The 16170-nt window shown below is 31.6% G+C and overlaps 5 protein-coding genes across 5 annotated transcripts, besides 1 other annotated feature; 1 reads left to right on the forward strand and 4 right to left on the reverse strand.

Moving 5' to 3' along the window:
• Positions 1-1087: 1087 nt before the first annotated feature.
• Positions 1088-1109: a mobile genetic element.
• A 475-nt stretch (positions 1110-1584) lies between these two features.
• On the reverse strand, positions 1585-2175 carry TVAGG3_0983440 (uncharacterized protein; the record flags this gene model as incomplete). Its single annotated transcript, XM_001579466.1, has 1 exon — positions 1585-2175. One exon carries the CDS (start codon positions 2173-2175, stop codon positions 1585-1587), a length of 591 nt encoding a protein of 196 aa, XP_001579516.1.
• Positions 2176-2442: 267 nt separating this feature from the next.
• TVAGG3_0983450 (uncharacterized protein) lies at positions 2443-6500 on the reverse strand (the record flags this gene model as incomplete). Its single annotated transcript, XM_001579465.1, has 1 exon — positions 2444-6307. One exon carries the CDS (start codon positions 6305-6307, stop codon positions 2444-2446), a length of 3864 nt encoding a protein of 1287 aa, XP_001579515.1.
• A 1164-nt stretch (positions 6501-7664) lies between these two features.
• On the forward strand, positions 7665-11628 carry TVAGG3_0983460 (ift140/172-related cilium protein family; the record flags this gene model as incomplete). The annotated part of the gene is made up of 1 exon (XM_001579464.1): positions 7683-11531. The coding sequence occupies one exon, from the start codon at positions 7683-7685 to the stop codon at positions 11529-11531; it is 3849 nt and encodes a 1282-aa protein (XP_001579514.1).
• A 60-nt stretch (positions 11629-11688) lies between these two features.
• Positions 11689-12722, reverse strand: TVAGG3_0983470 (uncharacterized protein; the record flags this gene model as incomplete). Its single annotated transcript, XM_001579463.2, has 1 exon — positions 11689-12381. The coding sequence occupies one exon, from the start codon at positions 12379-12381 to the stop codon at positions 11689-11691; it is 693 nt and encodes a 230-aa protein (XP_001579513.1).
• Positions 12723-13065: 343 nt separating this feature from the next.
• On the reverse strand, positions 13066-14846 carry TVAGG3_0983480 (protein kinase-like (PK-like) family; the record flags this gene model as incomplete). Its single annotated transcript, XM_001579462.1, has 1 exon — positions 13104-14846. The coding sequence occupies one exon, from the start codon at positions 14844-14846 to the stop codon at positions 13104-13106; it is 1743 nt and encodes a 580-aa protein (XP_001579512.1).
• Between the last annotated feature and the right edge of the window lie 1324 nt (positions 14847-16170).

A 16170-nucleotide genomic window follows, 5' to 3' on the forward strand; every position in this document is an offset into this window, starting at 1 on the left:
CGTTTCTATTCCTCTCAAAAGTAAAAATAAACTTTATTGGGGAAAATATTTTTATTTTCCAAAAAAAAATGAAAACCTTAAATGCAAATCTAATTTTGATGCTTTTGTTTGTGATTTTTTGGATTTCGAAAAAAATTTGAAATTGCAGACAAGTTACCATTAACACTAATACGTTTCAGCGAGTCGGTCCCATCAGAGAAATTTTCATAAATCGGCGATATAATTTATTATTTCAGCAAAATATTCTCAGATCCAACTAGAATAAGGTCAAATTATACAAATTTAGCAAAGGCTAGTTATCCGACCTATTCAATTAACTTTAATTTTAAATAATTCAAGACAATTCTCAAAATTACCTTAATAATCGCGTTCTCTTCGCAAAATGACGATTCATCATTCACTACCAGCATAACTGAGGGCTTGTGCTCACAGAATAATACAGATAATTTACTTATTAATGCAAAATTTAGTACCAAAAGGTAATCATAGAAGATACAAAAAAAGTTTCTTTATTTTGATTGCTGATTTTATTTCTTCTAAAATTTACCAAATCTAAAAAATCCAAAATTGAATGCTATTGAATTTCATGTTTATGTAACATATACTATTTATTATATAAGGAATAAAAATTTTATAGTTTTAATCAAAAATAAAGGTGTACTAAATGCATACAAAACAAGGTATTTTTTACTCATCCAAAATATGTTAACAGTGCTATTTATATAATCAATATCCGAATTTCGAAATCATTTTGATGAAATCTTTATTTTAAAATTGAGTTGACTGTTAAAATCACCCGAGAAGAGGGATTATCTCAATGAAAAGTGCATAAAATAGCAAACGCACAAGATGGCACTATGCAGCTTTATATTGTTATACAGGATAAACATATAAAATGTTTGGAAAACACTTACTTCGTTCTACAAATGTGTATCTCTTTATATCAAAGATTCTTCTCAAATTATTGAGAGACTTCTCTCAAAAAAAGGGAAATTTGATAACTAAAAAAAATTATGGCATAACCTCTCGTTTTGCATAGATATATATTTACATGGTCACAGAGCTTATTTTCATTGTCAAAACTTAAAAATTTTTAGTGGACTATACCCTTAACCTTGAATCTGATTTCCTATCAGCTGATGCAATAAAAATCAACGCGTACTAGAATGAGAGTGCCACAATAATGAATTATTATCTTTGGTAGTAGCATTCTTCTAATTTAATCACTCTATTATCCAAACTTCGAACATTATCATGCTATCATATTATGGATTTCATATTTAAAAGAGCTATAGTCCTACACAAATATTATCTATCAAATATATCTTTCTCAACTATTAAGAATATTTTTACAGATATTATTTCTCTTTATATCTTTCATATCGGAACAATATTTCATTGTATGAGACAATGCAATGCTGAATTCAATGCGTCTTATTAGAACATATTGTTTTTATCATCCTTTTATTTTCACTCTCTTTGTAAAATTAGTATTGATTAAGAAATCATAGAAAAACAATAATATTAAAATTAGTATAAGCATGATGTGTAACATTTATTTATCAATTAATCAAAAATAAAAAATTATTCTTGATTCAATGGAATTAATGACAAATCTTGAGGAGAAACTAGCCATTGATCTAAAGTTTTCATCCATCCACGTGCATATTTTGGTTCAGATACTGGAGTTTCTTCAGCTTTCTTTTCTGGAAAGTTTAGCTGAAGAGGTGTAGCCATAATTACCTGATGCGACTTTCTATTTTGAGTTTTGAAAAGATTTTGAAGTTCTTCTGTAATTTCTGGGGTAAAAGTATTATTATTTGCCCAAACATCAATATATTCGCGTAATTTATTGAATGTCTGTGGATCCATCCTTGGGATAGCCGATTGGACACATTCTTTAATAACTATTGAAACTTTTTTAAGATAAATTGGATCACATTTTGATATCATGACGTCAAGTATTAAAAATAAGTTGATAATTGGAATTTCATGATAATTATTCTTGGCTTGCTGCGGGCTAACTATTCTATAAAATATCTGAGCTATAAAATTGCCCGCAACTCTCTTATAATCGTCAAGGAACCATGACAAAGTGTCTGCTTCGTTTTCGTCTAATATTTCTATGTTAGAGATTTTCTCAATGAAGATATCTTCAAGTTGTTCTGCATTCATTGATCAGTAAAACTCAAAGAAAAATGGAACAAATCATATACGTTGTGAAATATTTCCACATAAAGTTAAAGGAGCAAGTATATATGAAGCAAAACATACCTAATTTAAATTTATATACAAACTCATTTGCAGAATCTTACTTTTCCAAACATAGATAATGGTACAAAATCACACAAAAATGATATTCATGAATATTAATATAATATTTGAACTTTTTTATTAAATAAAACAAACAAAAATTACATATATTCTAATTAAAATAAACACTCTACTCTTCTTGTTCTATATCTTCATCCTCTTTCTCCATAATAATAACTGCAATATCATTATCTAAAATATAAGTCATATCTGCTATGTAATTAGATATAATATGAGCTACATCAGCAGAAAGAGTGATTGAATTTGTTAATCTCCAAGGTCTGCTCTTTGCTCCATCAAAGGAATCGCCAACACATCCAATCATCAATGAAGAACAGCAATACAGACCAAATAATTCTTCTGTTTCAATGAGCATCTGCGTACATGTTGAAACAAGTTGAATTGCTTGCAATGCAGGCAACACTAATGATTCTTCTTCGAATCCAAACGCAATTGTAATGTCAGAATATGACCACATGAACATTTTTGCATCCTTTATAATCTGCAACTCATCAGAAATCAATTCAAATAGGAGATCAGAGAAAGTTCTCACGATATCGATATCTTCATTTTGCAAATTATATGAAATGATAGATATTGTTGCACAAATCACTTTCTTTTCCTTTTCTTCAGTTGATAAAACATTCATTGGCCTTGTTGACGAATTCAAATTACTGTATTCGTCTTCCATAACATCAATTTGATTCCTAAGCTTGATAATCCTTGATGATCTGGTAATAGTTAATGTTCTGTATTCATTCTGAGACTGGTGAATTACTAAATCAGGGTCATGTCCCACATAAATATGATAATTTGTTCCAACAAAAGAAGTCTGAGCTCCAGAAAACACAGTCATCCATTCATGGTTGACGAAAGCGATATTATCATTGTTATCAATAAGGGCGGCAGGACAACCAATGATATCTAACAATAATTTACTTTCCATTAAATTCGACATTCTCATGGAATCCTGCGTGTTAGTCGTTGTCTGTTGATGAACAAAAGGAATAAGCTTCAATATAAATTCTGTGAAAACAACAGATTTTGTAAAGTACAGAATATTTGTACCGATTATATAAAAAACAATTGTTATTAAACCGAAAAGGAGGGCTTGTATTTGACCATTCTCCATATTAACTCTTAGCATATCAACTGTATATCTACTTGTCCTATTAATAATCCTTTCTTTCATTAAAGGACGCAATATATGATTAAAAATGTCTCTTCCTCTCTTATTTTCTGTTCTATTGTATACAATTCTCATTCCATGCAACTGCTTCATCAATAAAATGACTACATCAAACAGAGGCGTTGAAGATGAAGTGTCATTTTCAAAAGCCCACTTTCCATCGCTTGGATGCCACATCGCAGTGACAGCCGCAACATTTCTATACAGAGTTGAGTAGGAAACGTTCGCATTCATACCAAACAATTCGATCGAATTTAGTCCAGTACCTAAAATACCCATTTGCATGATATCTGCTACGTCTCCTTCAGTTATTTCCTCAACGGTATGCTGCAACTCCAACATAAGTACTCTATTTGCTATAATACTTAGAAAAATAATACCAAATGCGACTAAAGAATAAAAAATTGTCATAAAAATATAGTATTTTGATCCATAATACTTCTGCGATAACGATACTTCTATTAACCTTGAATCGTTATCTGAATCAATTTTTGTAAAATTCTTATTCATTCTGAACAAAACGACATCCAAAGTAATTGGAATCGAAATAAGTATCAACAAGATACAGAATATGAAACTACCCCATGTTATACACCATTTGTATATATCATACTTTGCAACATCATAAGAATCAGTCAAACATTTGTTGTAATCTTTCAAAAATATTGCAAAATAAGAAGAAGCATTTGCAAACATGTTGACAACAACATTAAACTCTTGTTTGTTCTTAAGGAAATCGTTTTCAGGGAATACTTCTCTCACAGATGTTTGTATTCTTCTCATCATCGAATCATAAGAATAAACACGAGGACTTCCTCTCATTGTAATACTTGGAAAATAAGGAGTCAAGTACAAATGAGAACATGTTCTATTCAAGTTCATGTAATGCTTTAGCAATAACATGATTTGAGTGTATAAATAAGAATGTTGAGTTGCAAATTCATTAATGAAATTACTCACAAAAACTTTTTCTTCTGAAGTAATGTTTGAATTGTAACCAGGCTCAATTCCATACAACATCATTCCACAAACATAATAAACATGTTGTCCGAAATAATCAGTCATCATAACAAGGGCTCTGAAATCTTTTTGATAACTTCTACAACAAATATAAATCATAATAATAAATGGTGTCAATCCTAATACACAAAGAAGTAATATAACAAAGTTAACATTCATACATGAACGTGTTTCAGTGTAAACAATGTCATTTGCAAAGAATTTGTCGTTCTGTGTCGTTGATTCTGTTATATTATCACTTGACATTGTTTGTATTCTATCTGGGAAACTAGGTATCGAATAAGCATCGATTGGATAGTTATTAATTGTCTGTAGTTCTCTCCAATTAGGTAATATCAACGTGAAATAGTCATATAAAACCATTTGTTGCTGTAAATCTTTCGCTTTTTGGCGGTTTATGTTTAAATGGTCGTAAAAATAAGCAGCAACTTTGAGGACTTGGTTTCTTGTTGGATGGAACATCAGCCATCTGTCGATGTGCGATTCGATGATGGTTGCAGCTTCGTTGAGTGCTTGGCCGAAGATAAAAGCGGATTTGGATCCTTCCCTTTGTATAAATCCCGCATAAGAAAATGCAAATTTTATGTAATTTTTGACAATTCTGTTTGTTTTCGTCAAATTTTCATTATCAAAAGGATCCAATTGGTCATAACGCCATTCTTGAACTGTTCTGTATTCGAATACAAAATATGCTAGTGTTGTATAGCTCATATTTAACGAAGAAGCGTTAATTTCGATCAGTTCTACATAAGGAGTAGAAATTGGAAGATAAAGTGCTAACCTCAACAACATATGACATGAATGGATATCATGATAGTGAGAACAAGCGTAGTTTATCATTGATCCATCTAATAAAAATTTATGATGAGTATGATAAGCGACACAAAGGTATTTCTGGAAAGTTCCGAATGATTTGATGTCCAGATCAGTTATTTTTGATGCCGAATTCAATCTTTTCTCATAAACTTTGTAAATAACTTTTTGAATATTGGAAGAAATCAGAAAAATACCAAGAGATATAACTAGAGATGCAACTATAAAGTATGTGTAACTGAATTTATTGAGACCTTTGATGTAGATGACACCAGATCCCGCTTGAAAAAACAATAAAAATGCAATTGCCATTGAAACAGGGTCTATTGTACCTCTAAATGATTTAGGATATAATCCCATGTATAAATAAACGATACCTAAAAGGATACAAAAAACAATTAAGCTTGTAATGCCTTGATTTTTTGTTCCTAATGAAAAGCATCCCCAGCCTATAAATGGAAGGATATAGAGTTGTATATGCTCGGGAAGTACTAATAAAGTTCGAGGAATTTGTGTGGTCTTGAAAAATGAAAAAGAAAATAAAGAGGCATAATAACACAATCTAACATGCGCAACCAATAACAAGACTTGCGTAAGATTTAGCAATGTTAATGGATATATTCCTGCCAATGAGCAAATTAATGATCTTGAAACGAAAATGATGTTTGGAAGCAAAAGAACGCGTGAAATTTCGAATGAAAAGACATATGAGAAGAAAATTTGCCATGAGTTAAAGGTTTTTGATCTCTTGATTCGATACACAGATACGCAAAATATAAAAATGCATAGAAATATGATTAGCTGGAAACTTGTAATGTAATAAACATTCGGTTGATCTAATGATGATGGTATAATGAACATCAGCACAACTAGTAACGCATTTGAAATTATATCTTGTTTTTGCTCAACAATAGTCAGGACTAAAGGCAAAGTATTGGCGGCAGCGAAGATCTGAACGTAGTGCCAAAGCATGAAGATAAGCTGTATTAAATTGGACTTGTTTGTAAACTTTTGATAATATAAAAATAGAATAAAAATGCAGTCTCGATATGATTTTGCCTCAATCCCAACAGAGGGGAGACTATCAACTGCATTTAGTATATATTCCGTCGATAATTTCGTCAAATCTTCTGTTTCAATCGAGATTCGCCGCGACATTATCGAGGTCTATCGTTTTGATAACAAAAATTGATTGAATTTTTTTCTATGCAATTGCAATAATTTTTAAAATATATTCAAAATTAATTATAAAAAATTTTATTTTACTAATCTAAACATTTCTGCATTCAATTTTTTTGAAATATGTATAAATAATAAGATTTAATTATTGGATCGATCGCAAAAAATTGAATCAATTCAATTGCAATTTAATTTTTGAATGATAGCATTTCAATTTCAATAAATTGTTGTCTAATAATCCATATCATATATTTGAAAATTATATGATTAAAAAAATAACCGTCAATTTCAAAACGATTAAATTATTTTTTCAATGCTTCCCACATTCATCGAAATTGCCGAAAAATGAAATCGATTAATTTCTAAAGAGTAGCTCAACTCATTTTCATGTTTATTCTCATCAATTACTTTAACTCAAAATTTCCACAATTGATTATTAATTAATGCTTCTGATCAATATCATATGAATATAATATATCTTTATCATTCAATCTCCATATTCGTCATTCATAACGGATGATTTTACATTTTCAAATGGAATTATTGGTAAAATTTTATGACTATTTAGACAAACACATGCAATACACATACAATACTTACGATCGACATCCTTAATCAAGCAAATGAGGAGGTAGATTTAATCCATATTTGTCTGCATAAAGAATTGTTGCTTTAACAAGATTAGCACTAGAGTAAAAGTCTAACGATATTTTATTTTGGCCTTGAATATACTAAAATAAATAATTCATTCCATAAGAAACAAACTAGGTCAATCTAACTTGCCCCATTACATACTCTCTCTGCAGATAGTTAATTGCTATGTTAAAATCCCTGATTGGACTGTCTAGAGTGCGATGAATTTTTACAATGAACGTTTATAAAATAAACTCAAAATTTATGTGAATGTAGCCGTTTATTAATTGAATTAAAAGCTAATAAACTATATGATTGATCATATATCGACTTAGAAGAGCTAATATTAAGAGGAAATTGTAAATTATAGATATTTTAATGAATAATTGATTTTTTCTTGCATAGAATACTAATTTTCCCATCAGATGATGTCTAGTTACTCATACATAAGTAAACCATATGATCAATTCATTCCAATTACCGAGTGTAAATAAGTTTTTGCGCAGTGTAAGTAAAAAAAAAAGTATCTACTTTGATGAAGAGATCAGACGCAAGAACTCGCCAGAAGTATACTGGTCTGAAGAAAACAGCGTGGTCCTTCCATAGTGGAACATGTGCTTATATAGGCTCTGATGATAAAATTCATTTTATTGGAACTTTTGAAGGAAATCCAGAAAAATCCGTCATTTCTTATACAGAAAATGCCACTGAAATTTCTTGGTCGCTTGCTTCTGATACATTAGCTGCTGGATTTGAAGATGGCCAAGTCGGAATTTGGAGTAATGGCACAACAATTTTTTCAGATGAGTTTGGCATGGAAAGCGTTGCCTTAATTTCATGGCATCCGGGCAAAAATAAATTTGCGACAGCTTCAACTACAGGAACAATCAGAATATGGAATATTGACAATAATAAAATTAAACTTCAGTCATCTAAACCAACTGCATACAAATTTTTATCAATCACGTATACATTCGAAGATCAAGATACAATCTACGCCATGAATGATGAAGGCGAACTTCTAAAATACGTCGAAAAACAAGAACTCGAAATTGTCACGTCATTACCACGACCAATCAATTACATTAATCTTTCTTATGATGGAAAGATTGTTTATTCATTGAGCGGAGATAACATTTTAACAATTTATACAACATCGCCAAAATTCAAGAAATTATCACAATCTAAGCTTGCATCAGGCGAGAGTATTTGCTTCTCACACATTTCTGATGATAAGTTTTGCTATTGCTGCAACGATACAATGTATATTATCGATAATAATTGCCAAATACTATTAACTCTTAAACCAAACGAAAAAGACAACATCATTGGCACAATGTTCTACAGCGATACTTGCGAGCTTGCTTGTATGACAGGCGGCGGCAGATTAATGTTATGGAAGTACGAAGAAGACAAAAACGCACTTTCCATTGTCCGCAGCCTTGAAACCACAACTAATGCCAAGAAAATCATATGGTCTCCATATACAAAAGAGGCTTTAATTGTTTTACCAGACGGATCTTTCTCTCCTTGCCAGATTCCTCCAATTAGATGTGTTGTTTCAAAGGATATCACAGCAGTACAAACAGATGCACGAAGTATTTCGTTGACAGGAGCTTTCAGACAAAAATTTGATTTTATAATTGAAAAAATGTCAGCATCTGCGAACAACTTGCTTATCTTATCCAAGACGACAGCGTACATGCACTCAATGGGATACGGTTCTCTGACACAAATCTCACAATTCCCAATTCCAGGGACAAACATCGAAATTTTGGGAGACACAGTCTATGCAGTTAACGGCCAAACACTTGAAGTCCACAACAAACAAGGCGAAACGCGTGTTTCTGTTCCTATTGATGCTAAAGGCACAATCATCAGGACATCTATCAATGGCCGTTTCTTATGCCTTCTTTCCGATTTAGAAGAAGTTGTTTTATTCGATGTTTCTAAACGAAATCCTGAATACAAATCCACATCCAAGTTAGATATTCCAGAACCGCATCACAGGATCAGATCCATCTCAATCTCACGTGGTGGCTACTGTTTATCAGTTTCCATCGATGTTATGGATCGCGGTCGATGGAAATTAGGAAACAACATTTATTTACACTCTCCTAAACTTCAGAAGACAGTTTCTATGCAACCAGAAGGTGGAATTCCTCTTGTCCATCTTTGGGATACTGTTTCAGAACGTCTTCTTTGCATCCAAACGCCGTCATTCGTTATTCCTGCATTCATTTCTACCGATTTGAACGTAATGATGATGAAGAGCCGTCCATCATCACAGACACGTCTTATGTTCAAAGTCGAAGTCCCGAGAATCTACACATGTGTCATTGGAACTCGTTCACAAGTTTCCACTGAAAACTCAGTTAACACACTCTTGATTCCACAGCTTGTCGATGTCGATGGCCTTGAAGGTCAGACACGAAGAATCCTGACAAATATCTACTACTGCATATTTACTGGTGACAAAGCAGGAGCAGAAACAATTGTCAGTGCTATTAAAGAAGAAAGTGTTGCTCGAAGCGCTATGAAGTTCTGTATCAACAACGGCGAAAAAGGTCTTGCAGACATCTGCTCAAAAGTTTTGACATCGGCTGTTGAAGTTAAATCAGGTGACAAACTTGATTTCTTAAATAACATCACATCCACATCATTTGATGAAGCTGCATCCATCTGCACACCAACAGACAAGTTGCCTATCCGTGCTGCATCGTATTTGCGTGGTTCCATGTTCGAATTAGAAGGCAATGAACAAGAATCTATAAAATCATTTGCACAGAGTGGTCCAAACGGTTCCGATATTCTTCGCATGGCTATGCACAAAGGTGATTTATCAATCATCTTCAAAGCAGCAAATGATGGCAACTCAGATCCACAACTTCACTTGTGGCTTGGTCGTTACTACGAATACAAGACACAGTTCGAAACTGCACTAACACACTATGACTTGTGTGGTGAAATCCGTGAATCCCTTCGTGTCTTGTGCATTACTAAACAATGGCAAGAAGCATCACGACATGTTTCTAACACAGGTGATCGCGGTGCTATTTGCCGTTTAGCGCGTCTCATGATTAAGAAACTTCCTACAGTTAGTGGTGAAGAACAAGAAAGCATGAAGAAAGATATCCTTAATCTTTTCAAGAACGCTCACCAGAACTCGGCCGCATTCGAATTTGCATTCGAACAAGGCATGGAGAACCAAATCCTTTCATTGTCTCTTTCAGCTCCTGCAACATTACTTGCAAAAGCTGCAAAGAAATACGAAGAAGACAAGAACATCCGAACTGCAGTTCTTTTGTGGCACCGCGCAGGTCGTGTCAACAAAGCAATCAGTTTATGTCTTGAAAACCAATTAGTTGGTGCATTAACAGAGATTGCTGACACAATCACAGATAAATCAGACCACGAAGTTCTTGAGAATGCTGCAAACTTCTTTGTTTCAAGAGAAGATTGGACACGCGCTGCATATTTCCTTGCATTGGCACATAATTTCACATTTGCAAGCAAAATCTGCAACGACCACGATGTTCAATTACCACAATCACTTATGGAAGAGCTCAGCCAGACAGAGGACGAACTTGAAGCCAAACAAGTTGCTCTTCTTTGCGAACAGCTCCAGATGTACAATATCGCAAGCAAAGTTTGGATGCGTTTGAACGACCACATTTCAGCAATGAAAGACATAATCCGTGGCGATGATCCAGAGAAAGTCATCAGATTTGCTAACAAACTCAAGCGTAAGGATGCATTCATTATGGCTGCGGATTATCTTTCTGAACAGAATCCTCGTGAAGGTGAACAGTTGTTTATCACTGCAATGCAGTTTTATCAACGCGCTGGTTCATACGACAAAATCTCACAGTTCTTAGAACGTTCAGCACAGACGGAGATTGATGACTTCCAAGACTACAAGAAAGCGCTTGATCTTCTCAGACGCGCTCACCAGACAATGGCTAAGACAGATATGACAAGAGATCGTGAAGCAATTGTTATGTCGCAGCTTCAAAAGATTCGATGGATTGAGATGTACATCGAAGCATCAGAATGTGTGCAATCGGATCCAATGCGTATGCAGTGCATTTGCAACGAGCTGTTGCAGACACGTGGTGTTGATATTTGTTTGCGTCTTGAAGACGTTTACATGCTGTTAGTTCAGTACTTTGTTGAACTTGGCAACTTCACACAAGCTCAGCGTATTCTTGAAAACATGCGTAAGAATGGTGTTGATCTTAAATGGTTCATGGAAGTCGAACAACTTAAGAAGATCTACCGAATGGCCGGTGTTGAATATGTCGACGAAGAACCAACATTTGATCGTAGCCGTGTTGATAATATCCCCGATGATTGTGTTGATCCAATTGAAGATGATTTCTAAATTATTAATTGTAATAAACTTTTTAATTTCTTAAATTGTTAAATCAATAAGATAAGATATGATTTTATTAAAAAGTTTGAAAAGAATCAAATGTCTTCAATTTGTAGTGTAATATTATTCCAATTCAAAATGTTCAATTATTAATGAAACTAAATATTTATTTTCTTTTGGATGTAAATAATCCTGCCAACGCAGTTTTTGAAAATTTAGTAAGATATGAAAATTTATTAGAAATTTCTTTAGGATCAATAAAACAATTTTCTGTGTAAAAAAGAGGCATTTCATTTAAATCGGAGTTTTGTTTTAGATTATTAAATGTAACTCTTCCATTTCCATTAGCTACTGACTGATTATCAACATATGAATCTGAAATAGTCAAATTGTAATCTATAGCATCATCATAAGATAGACGGTTATTAAACATAAACTTTGCAATGTTATTTAAAAATATGCAGTGATTAACATTAACTGTGTATGTACTCGCAAATAAAGATTGAGTAGTGATTGGTTCGCATTTATTTCCAATAATATTGCAATAAGAAACTGTTTGTGTATCATTCTTACTATCAGGAGTAATCGAAAATCGAACTGATTCACTTCCAGTTTGGTTGTTTCCTCTGAATGTTGAGAAATTACATGTGCCTGAACTTCCTGTAAGGACACTTCTATATGATGAATATTGTTTGCATTTGTTGTTTGTGCTATTGATATTGGAAACAAGTATATCACCATATGTAACACTAAATGTATAACTGCCTTTTGATTCATTTGCTCCGCAATTAGAAACAGAAACATCAATTGCGTAGTTTTTATATGAAGAACTAGATTTACACCATTGAAAAAATGACATGTAAACATTGTTTGCTATTGATTTATAATAACATGTTCGTTTTTGTACAAATTGCCCTCTTAGCCAACAGCTATAGTAAACAGATCCACCACCATCATCAGAAGTGGAACTGCAACTGTTAAATATGGAATCTTCAAGTAATGTGCAAATATTGTTTGTTCTTTTGATGTAAATTGCACCTCTTCCTTTGCATTCTTCAAATAAACAAATAAAAACGTAATAATTATTAGAACTTGTTGTGTCTGAGAATGGACTTCGTTTATTTGTCTGTTCAACCTTGGATTGAGTGCCAAAATATTCGGACCAATTGTACTTTCTTGCGTTTTCTTGCGTTGAACTTCGATTTTGGATAGTTAGATATTAATTTCAAATTATTCGGTTGATGACTTTTCACTCCTTTCCGTATCTGTAAGTTCACTTTTATGAGAGAAATGATAATCTTTATTCAATTTGAAATTTGACAGTTATCAATTATTTCAGAGGTTTTATCAGATTATTTCAAAATTTAAGTCAAGAAAAATTACAATTTTTCGCGTGACTTTTTCCCTCAATTTTTGAAAAAGTCAGCGCGAAAAAATTTGATTCCAAAAATTTTGAAGTGAAAAAGAATTTTTAATTCTTGCATAATATTTTATAATTCTTAATTGAGTTTAGACAAATGAAAAAATCTTATAAATAAAAATACGCAAATTTTATTAACAAAGAAAAATCTTTGAGAAAAATCAGAAAAGTTGGAAATAATCTGCCAAGAGGTGTTCAAAGACATCAGCTTGAAGAACAATAGAATTGTTCAATACTGAATTTGGATCAGAAACTCTTTTGTGCATTAACATTTGCAAATTGAAATATTGCTCGAAATCTTTATATCCTTTTGGCTTGTAAATCCAATAATAGGAGCTCATTTCGAAGATGAAGTCTTCATTAAAAATATTTTTTGTCTTGAACTCATTGAAGATTTTTGATATTTTTGGGTTGGTAGGATCAATAAGCAAAAGTGTCCTAATCTTCATCATCAGCAAAAGATAATCAGATTCTTTCTCGTAAATTTCTTTTGCTTTGTCAGTACATAGTTTTTTGAATCGAGAATCATAAATTATTTCTGGATCAGGATTTTTCAGCATTTCAAGGAGGTCTAATTCTTTAACATCAGTATTATCATATTCATAGAAATATTCACTGAATTCATCACCTTCCCAGAAATTGAACATATGGAATCCGAATGCATCACACATTTGAGCCAATAGAATTTGATTATTCAAATTTGGTTGCTTTGATTCCAATATCGATTTCATGATTTGTAATCCGATGGAAATTCGATCTCTTGCAAAATCAGAACCATTTTTCATTGCTTTAATGATCAACAAATATGCAGTTCTGATTCTTTGCTTGACATACGTGTGAGATATTGGATAGTACTTCTTAGCATATTCACCATGATTTGAAACAACTCCTGTCAAGAAAACTTCGCCGAGAAATGCCATTGCATCGCAATCTCCTTTGTTAGATTGCTCGAAAGCATAATCAATAAAACTGGAAAGGAAAACACCTTTCTTCAATGAGTCTGATATGAAATGCATGTTCATACATCGTCTGTTATAATCATTAATAATTTTTTTAAGAGTTTCTAGTCTTTCACTACCATTAGATCTGTCATATTTGTGGTTTTCTTCATTTTCGATACTGTTTATGAACGCATCAATGAAATACTGTAAACAGTTTTTGTTATCTTCACATGAATCATGAATTTTATCAGATATATCTTGCAAATTCGAATCTAAATTATTAGATTTTTCATACTTTTTTAAATTTTCTAATTTTAATTGGTAATTTTTGGAGCTTTCTTGTATTACCGTGTTGGCGTAATCACAGAGTTTCGATCCTAATTGACTTGGACATGAATTTTCTTTAATGAGATAAACAATGGAAAACATGAGTAAAGCAAATTCATCACTGAATTCATGATCATGTTGCCTAATAAATATTTGAGTGTGCTTAATTCCATCTCTATTATAAGTATCAAAATCAATTATCGAAATATCATCATTTCTTTTGAAAAGAATATTTAGAGGATCTAAATCACAATGATGAACACCGTGCTGATGAAGATATTGAAGTGTTTTAAAAATATAATAAATTGTTTTTGTATTTAGCCTTTCCATAAGCCCGTTAATGTTTTTAACATCTTCGTGTTCTATGTATTCCATTGAAGCAGATAAATATCCATTTTTTGCAAAATATAAACTCTTAATTTTTGGAAGGCAGAAATGATCCATTGTAATGGGAATTATGTCTCTTAGCATGGTACTATTTGGGGTGGACTCTGGATCTGGATGGTCTAAAAGTTTATAAGTTTTAAATAACTGATCTTTTCTTTTATGAATTGTACATTTGTTATTACCATCACCATACTTTTTATTAAAACTTGAAGTATCAACTGGAGCCTGTATCAAAGATTCAAAGTTCATTGATGATATATGATGGATAAAGAAATTTGAATGAACTTCTGAATTTTTTCATTGAATAAGTTTTCCACCAGATTAATAAGATCAATGAAACATCGATAGTAATACATATTTATATAGTGATGATGTGTTTTTTGTGCTATATTAAGGATGTCAATTTGGAAGAAAAGTGAGAAAATTCCTAAAATGCTAAAAATGAATTTTCCAAATATATTTTTTTATCTCATTTTTTTGATTTTGAAAAAAATTTGGAGAGAAGAACTCTTCGTTTTTGAATTTTATCACGATGGTTTTAAAGTATATTAGACACATGTATTGGTATTACTATTTTTGTATATTTTGAGAGAAAATCCCTAAAAAGTGAGAAAATCTAAGACGGTTTGAGAAAATATATAAACTATTGAAAATTTGAATTAAACTTCTAATTTGGAAAAAAGAAATTTGGAAAGAAGAAAATTCAAAAATCGAGATTTAGACTCAGCATCAAATGGAGAACAAAATGTTTCTTCATATGAAGGAAAAAAATTTTCTTGTGAAGAAATAGAGTTTTTAAAATTTTATTGTATGTAATGAAATAAACAAATATTAAAATTATTTTTTGATAACAAGAAAATTCCCAATAGAAAATATTTGAGAGAAAGAAAAAAAGAAAATTGAAAAATATTACTCTCCTTTATATTTCATGAGATTTTAAATTTATTCTCATAAAATTGACAATTTTATACGTTTAGATGAAAATAAGTGATTTTGGTTGAAATAGAAATTATTATTTGCTTACAGCTATCAAATAGATTTTTGCTATTTTGATTAAAATTTGTTAATCAAATTAATAAATTTTTTCTAAATATCTTAAATATCTGGATCACTCACATATACAATGAATTGAACGATAAAAATAATACAAACTCAACTAAGTTTCCTGTCTTTCAACTAAAAAAAATTATGCAAATTAAATTAAATTGTTTATTCAAATATAAAACAAAGATGAAGTAATTACAGTTATCATAAACTTTATGAATAACTCTGTAATTGGTTCAGATTTTCGTAAAAATATTGTTATTAATATCGATAAGAATACGTTTACCTACTATCACAACATATCGATAAACAAGAGTAGAGTGATTTTTATCATCGAAACTTTTTAAAAGCTGTAAGCTGGAAGGAAAAATCTTGTTTTTTCTGAGTTAGTTGTAGAACTATTGATGCACGAGTTATCATTGTGATGTAGAAGGATGTCAATGTACTGACTGAAGGATATGAAGTGAATTGAATTTCATTGCATTTCAATTTGATCAAAATTTGTTGAAATGATATGAATGTGTCAACA

Source organism: Trichomonas vaginalis, chromosome I (assembly GCF_026262505.1).
Source record: "Trichomonas vaginalis G3 chromosome I, whole genome shotgun sequence".
NCBI lineage: Eukaryota > Parabasalia > Trichomonadida > Trichomonadidae > Trichomonas > Trichomonas vaginalis.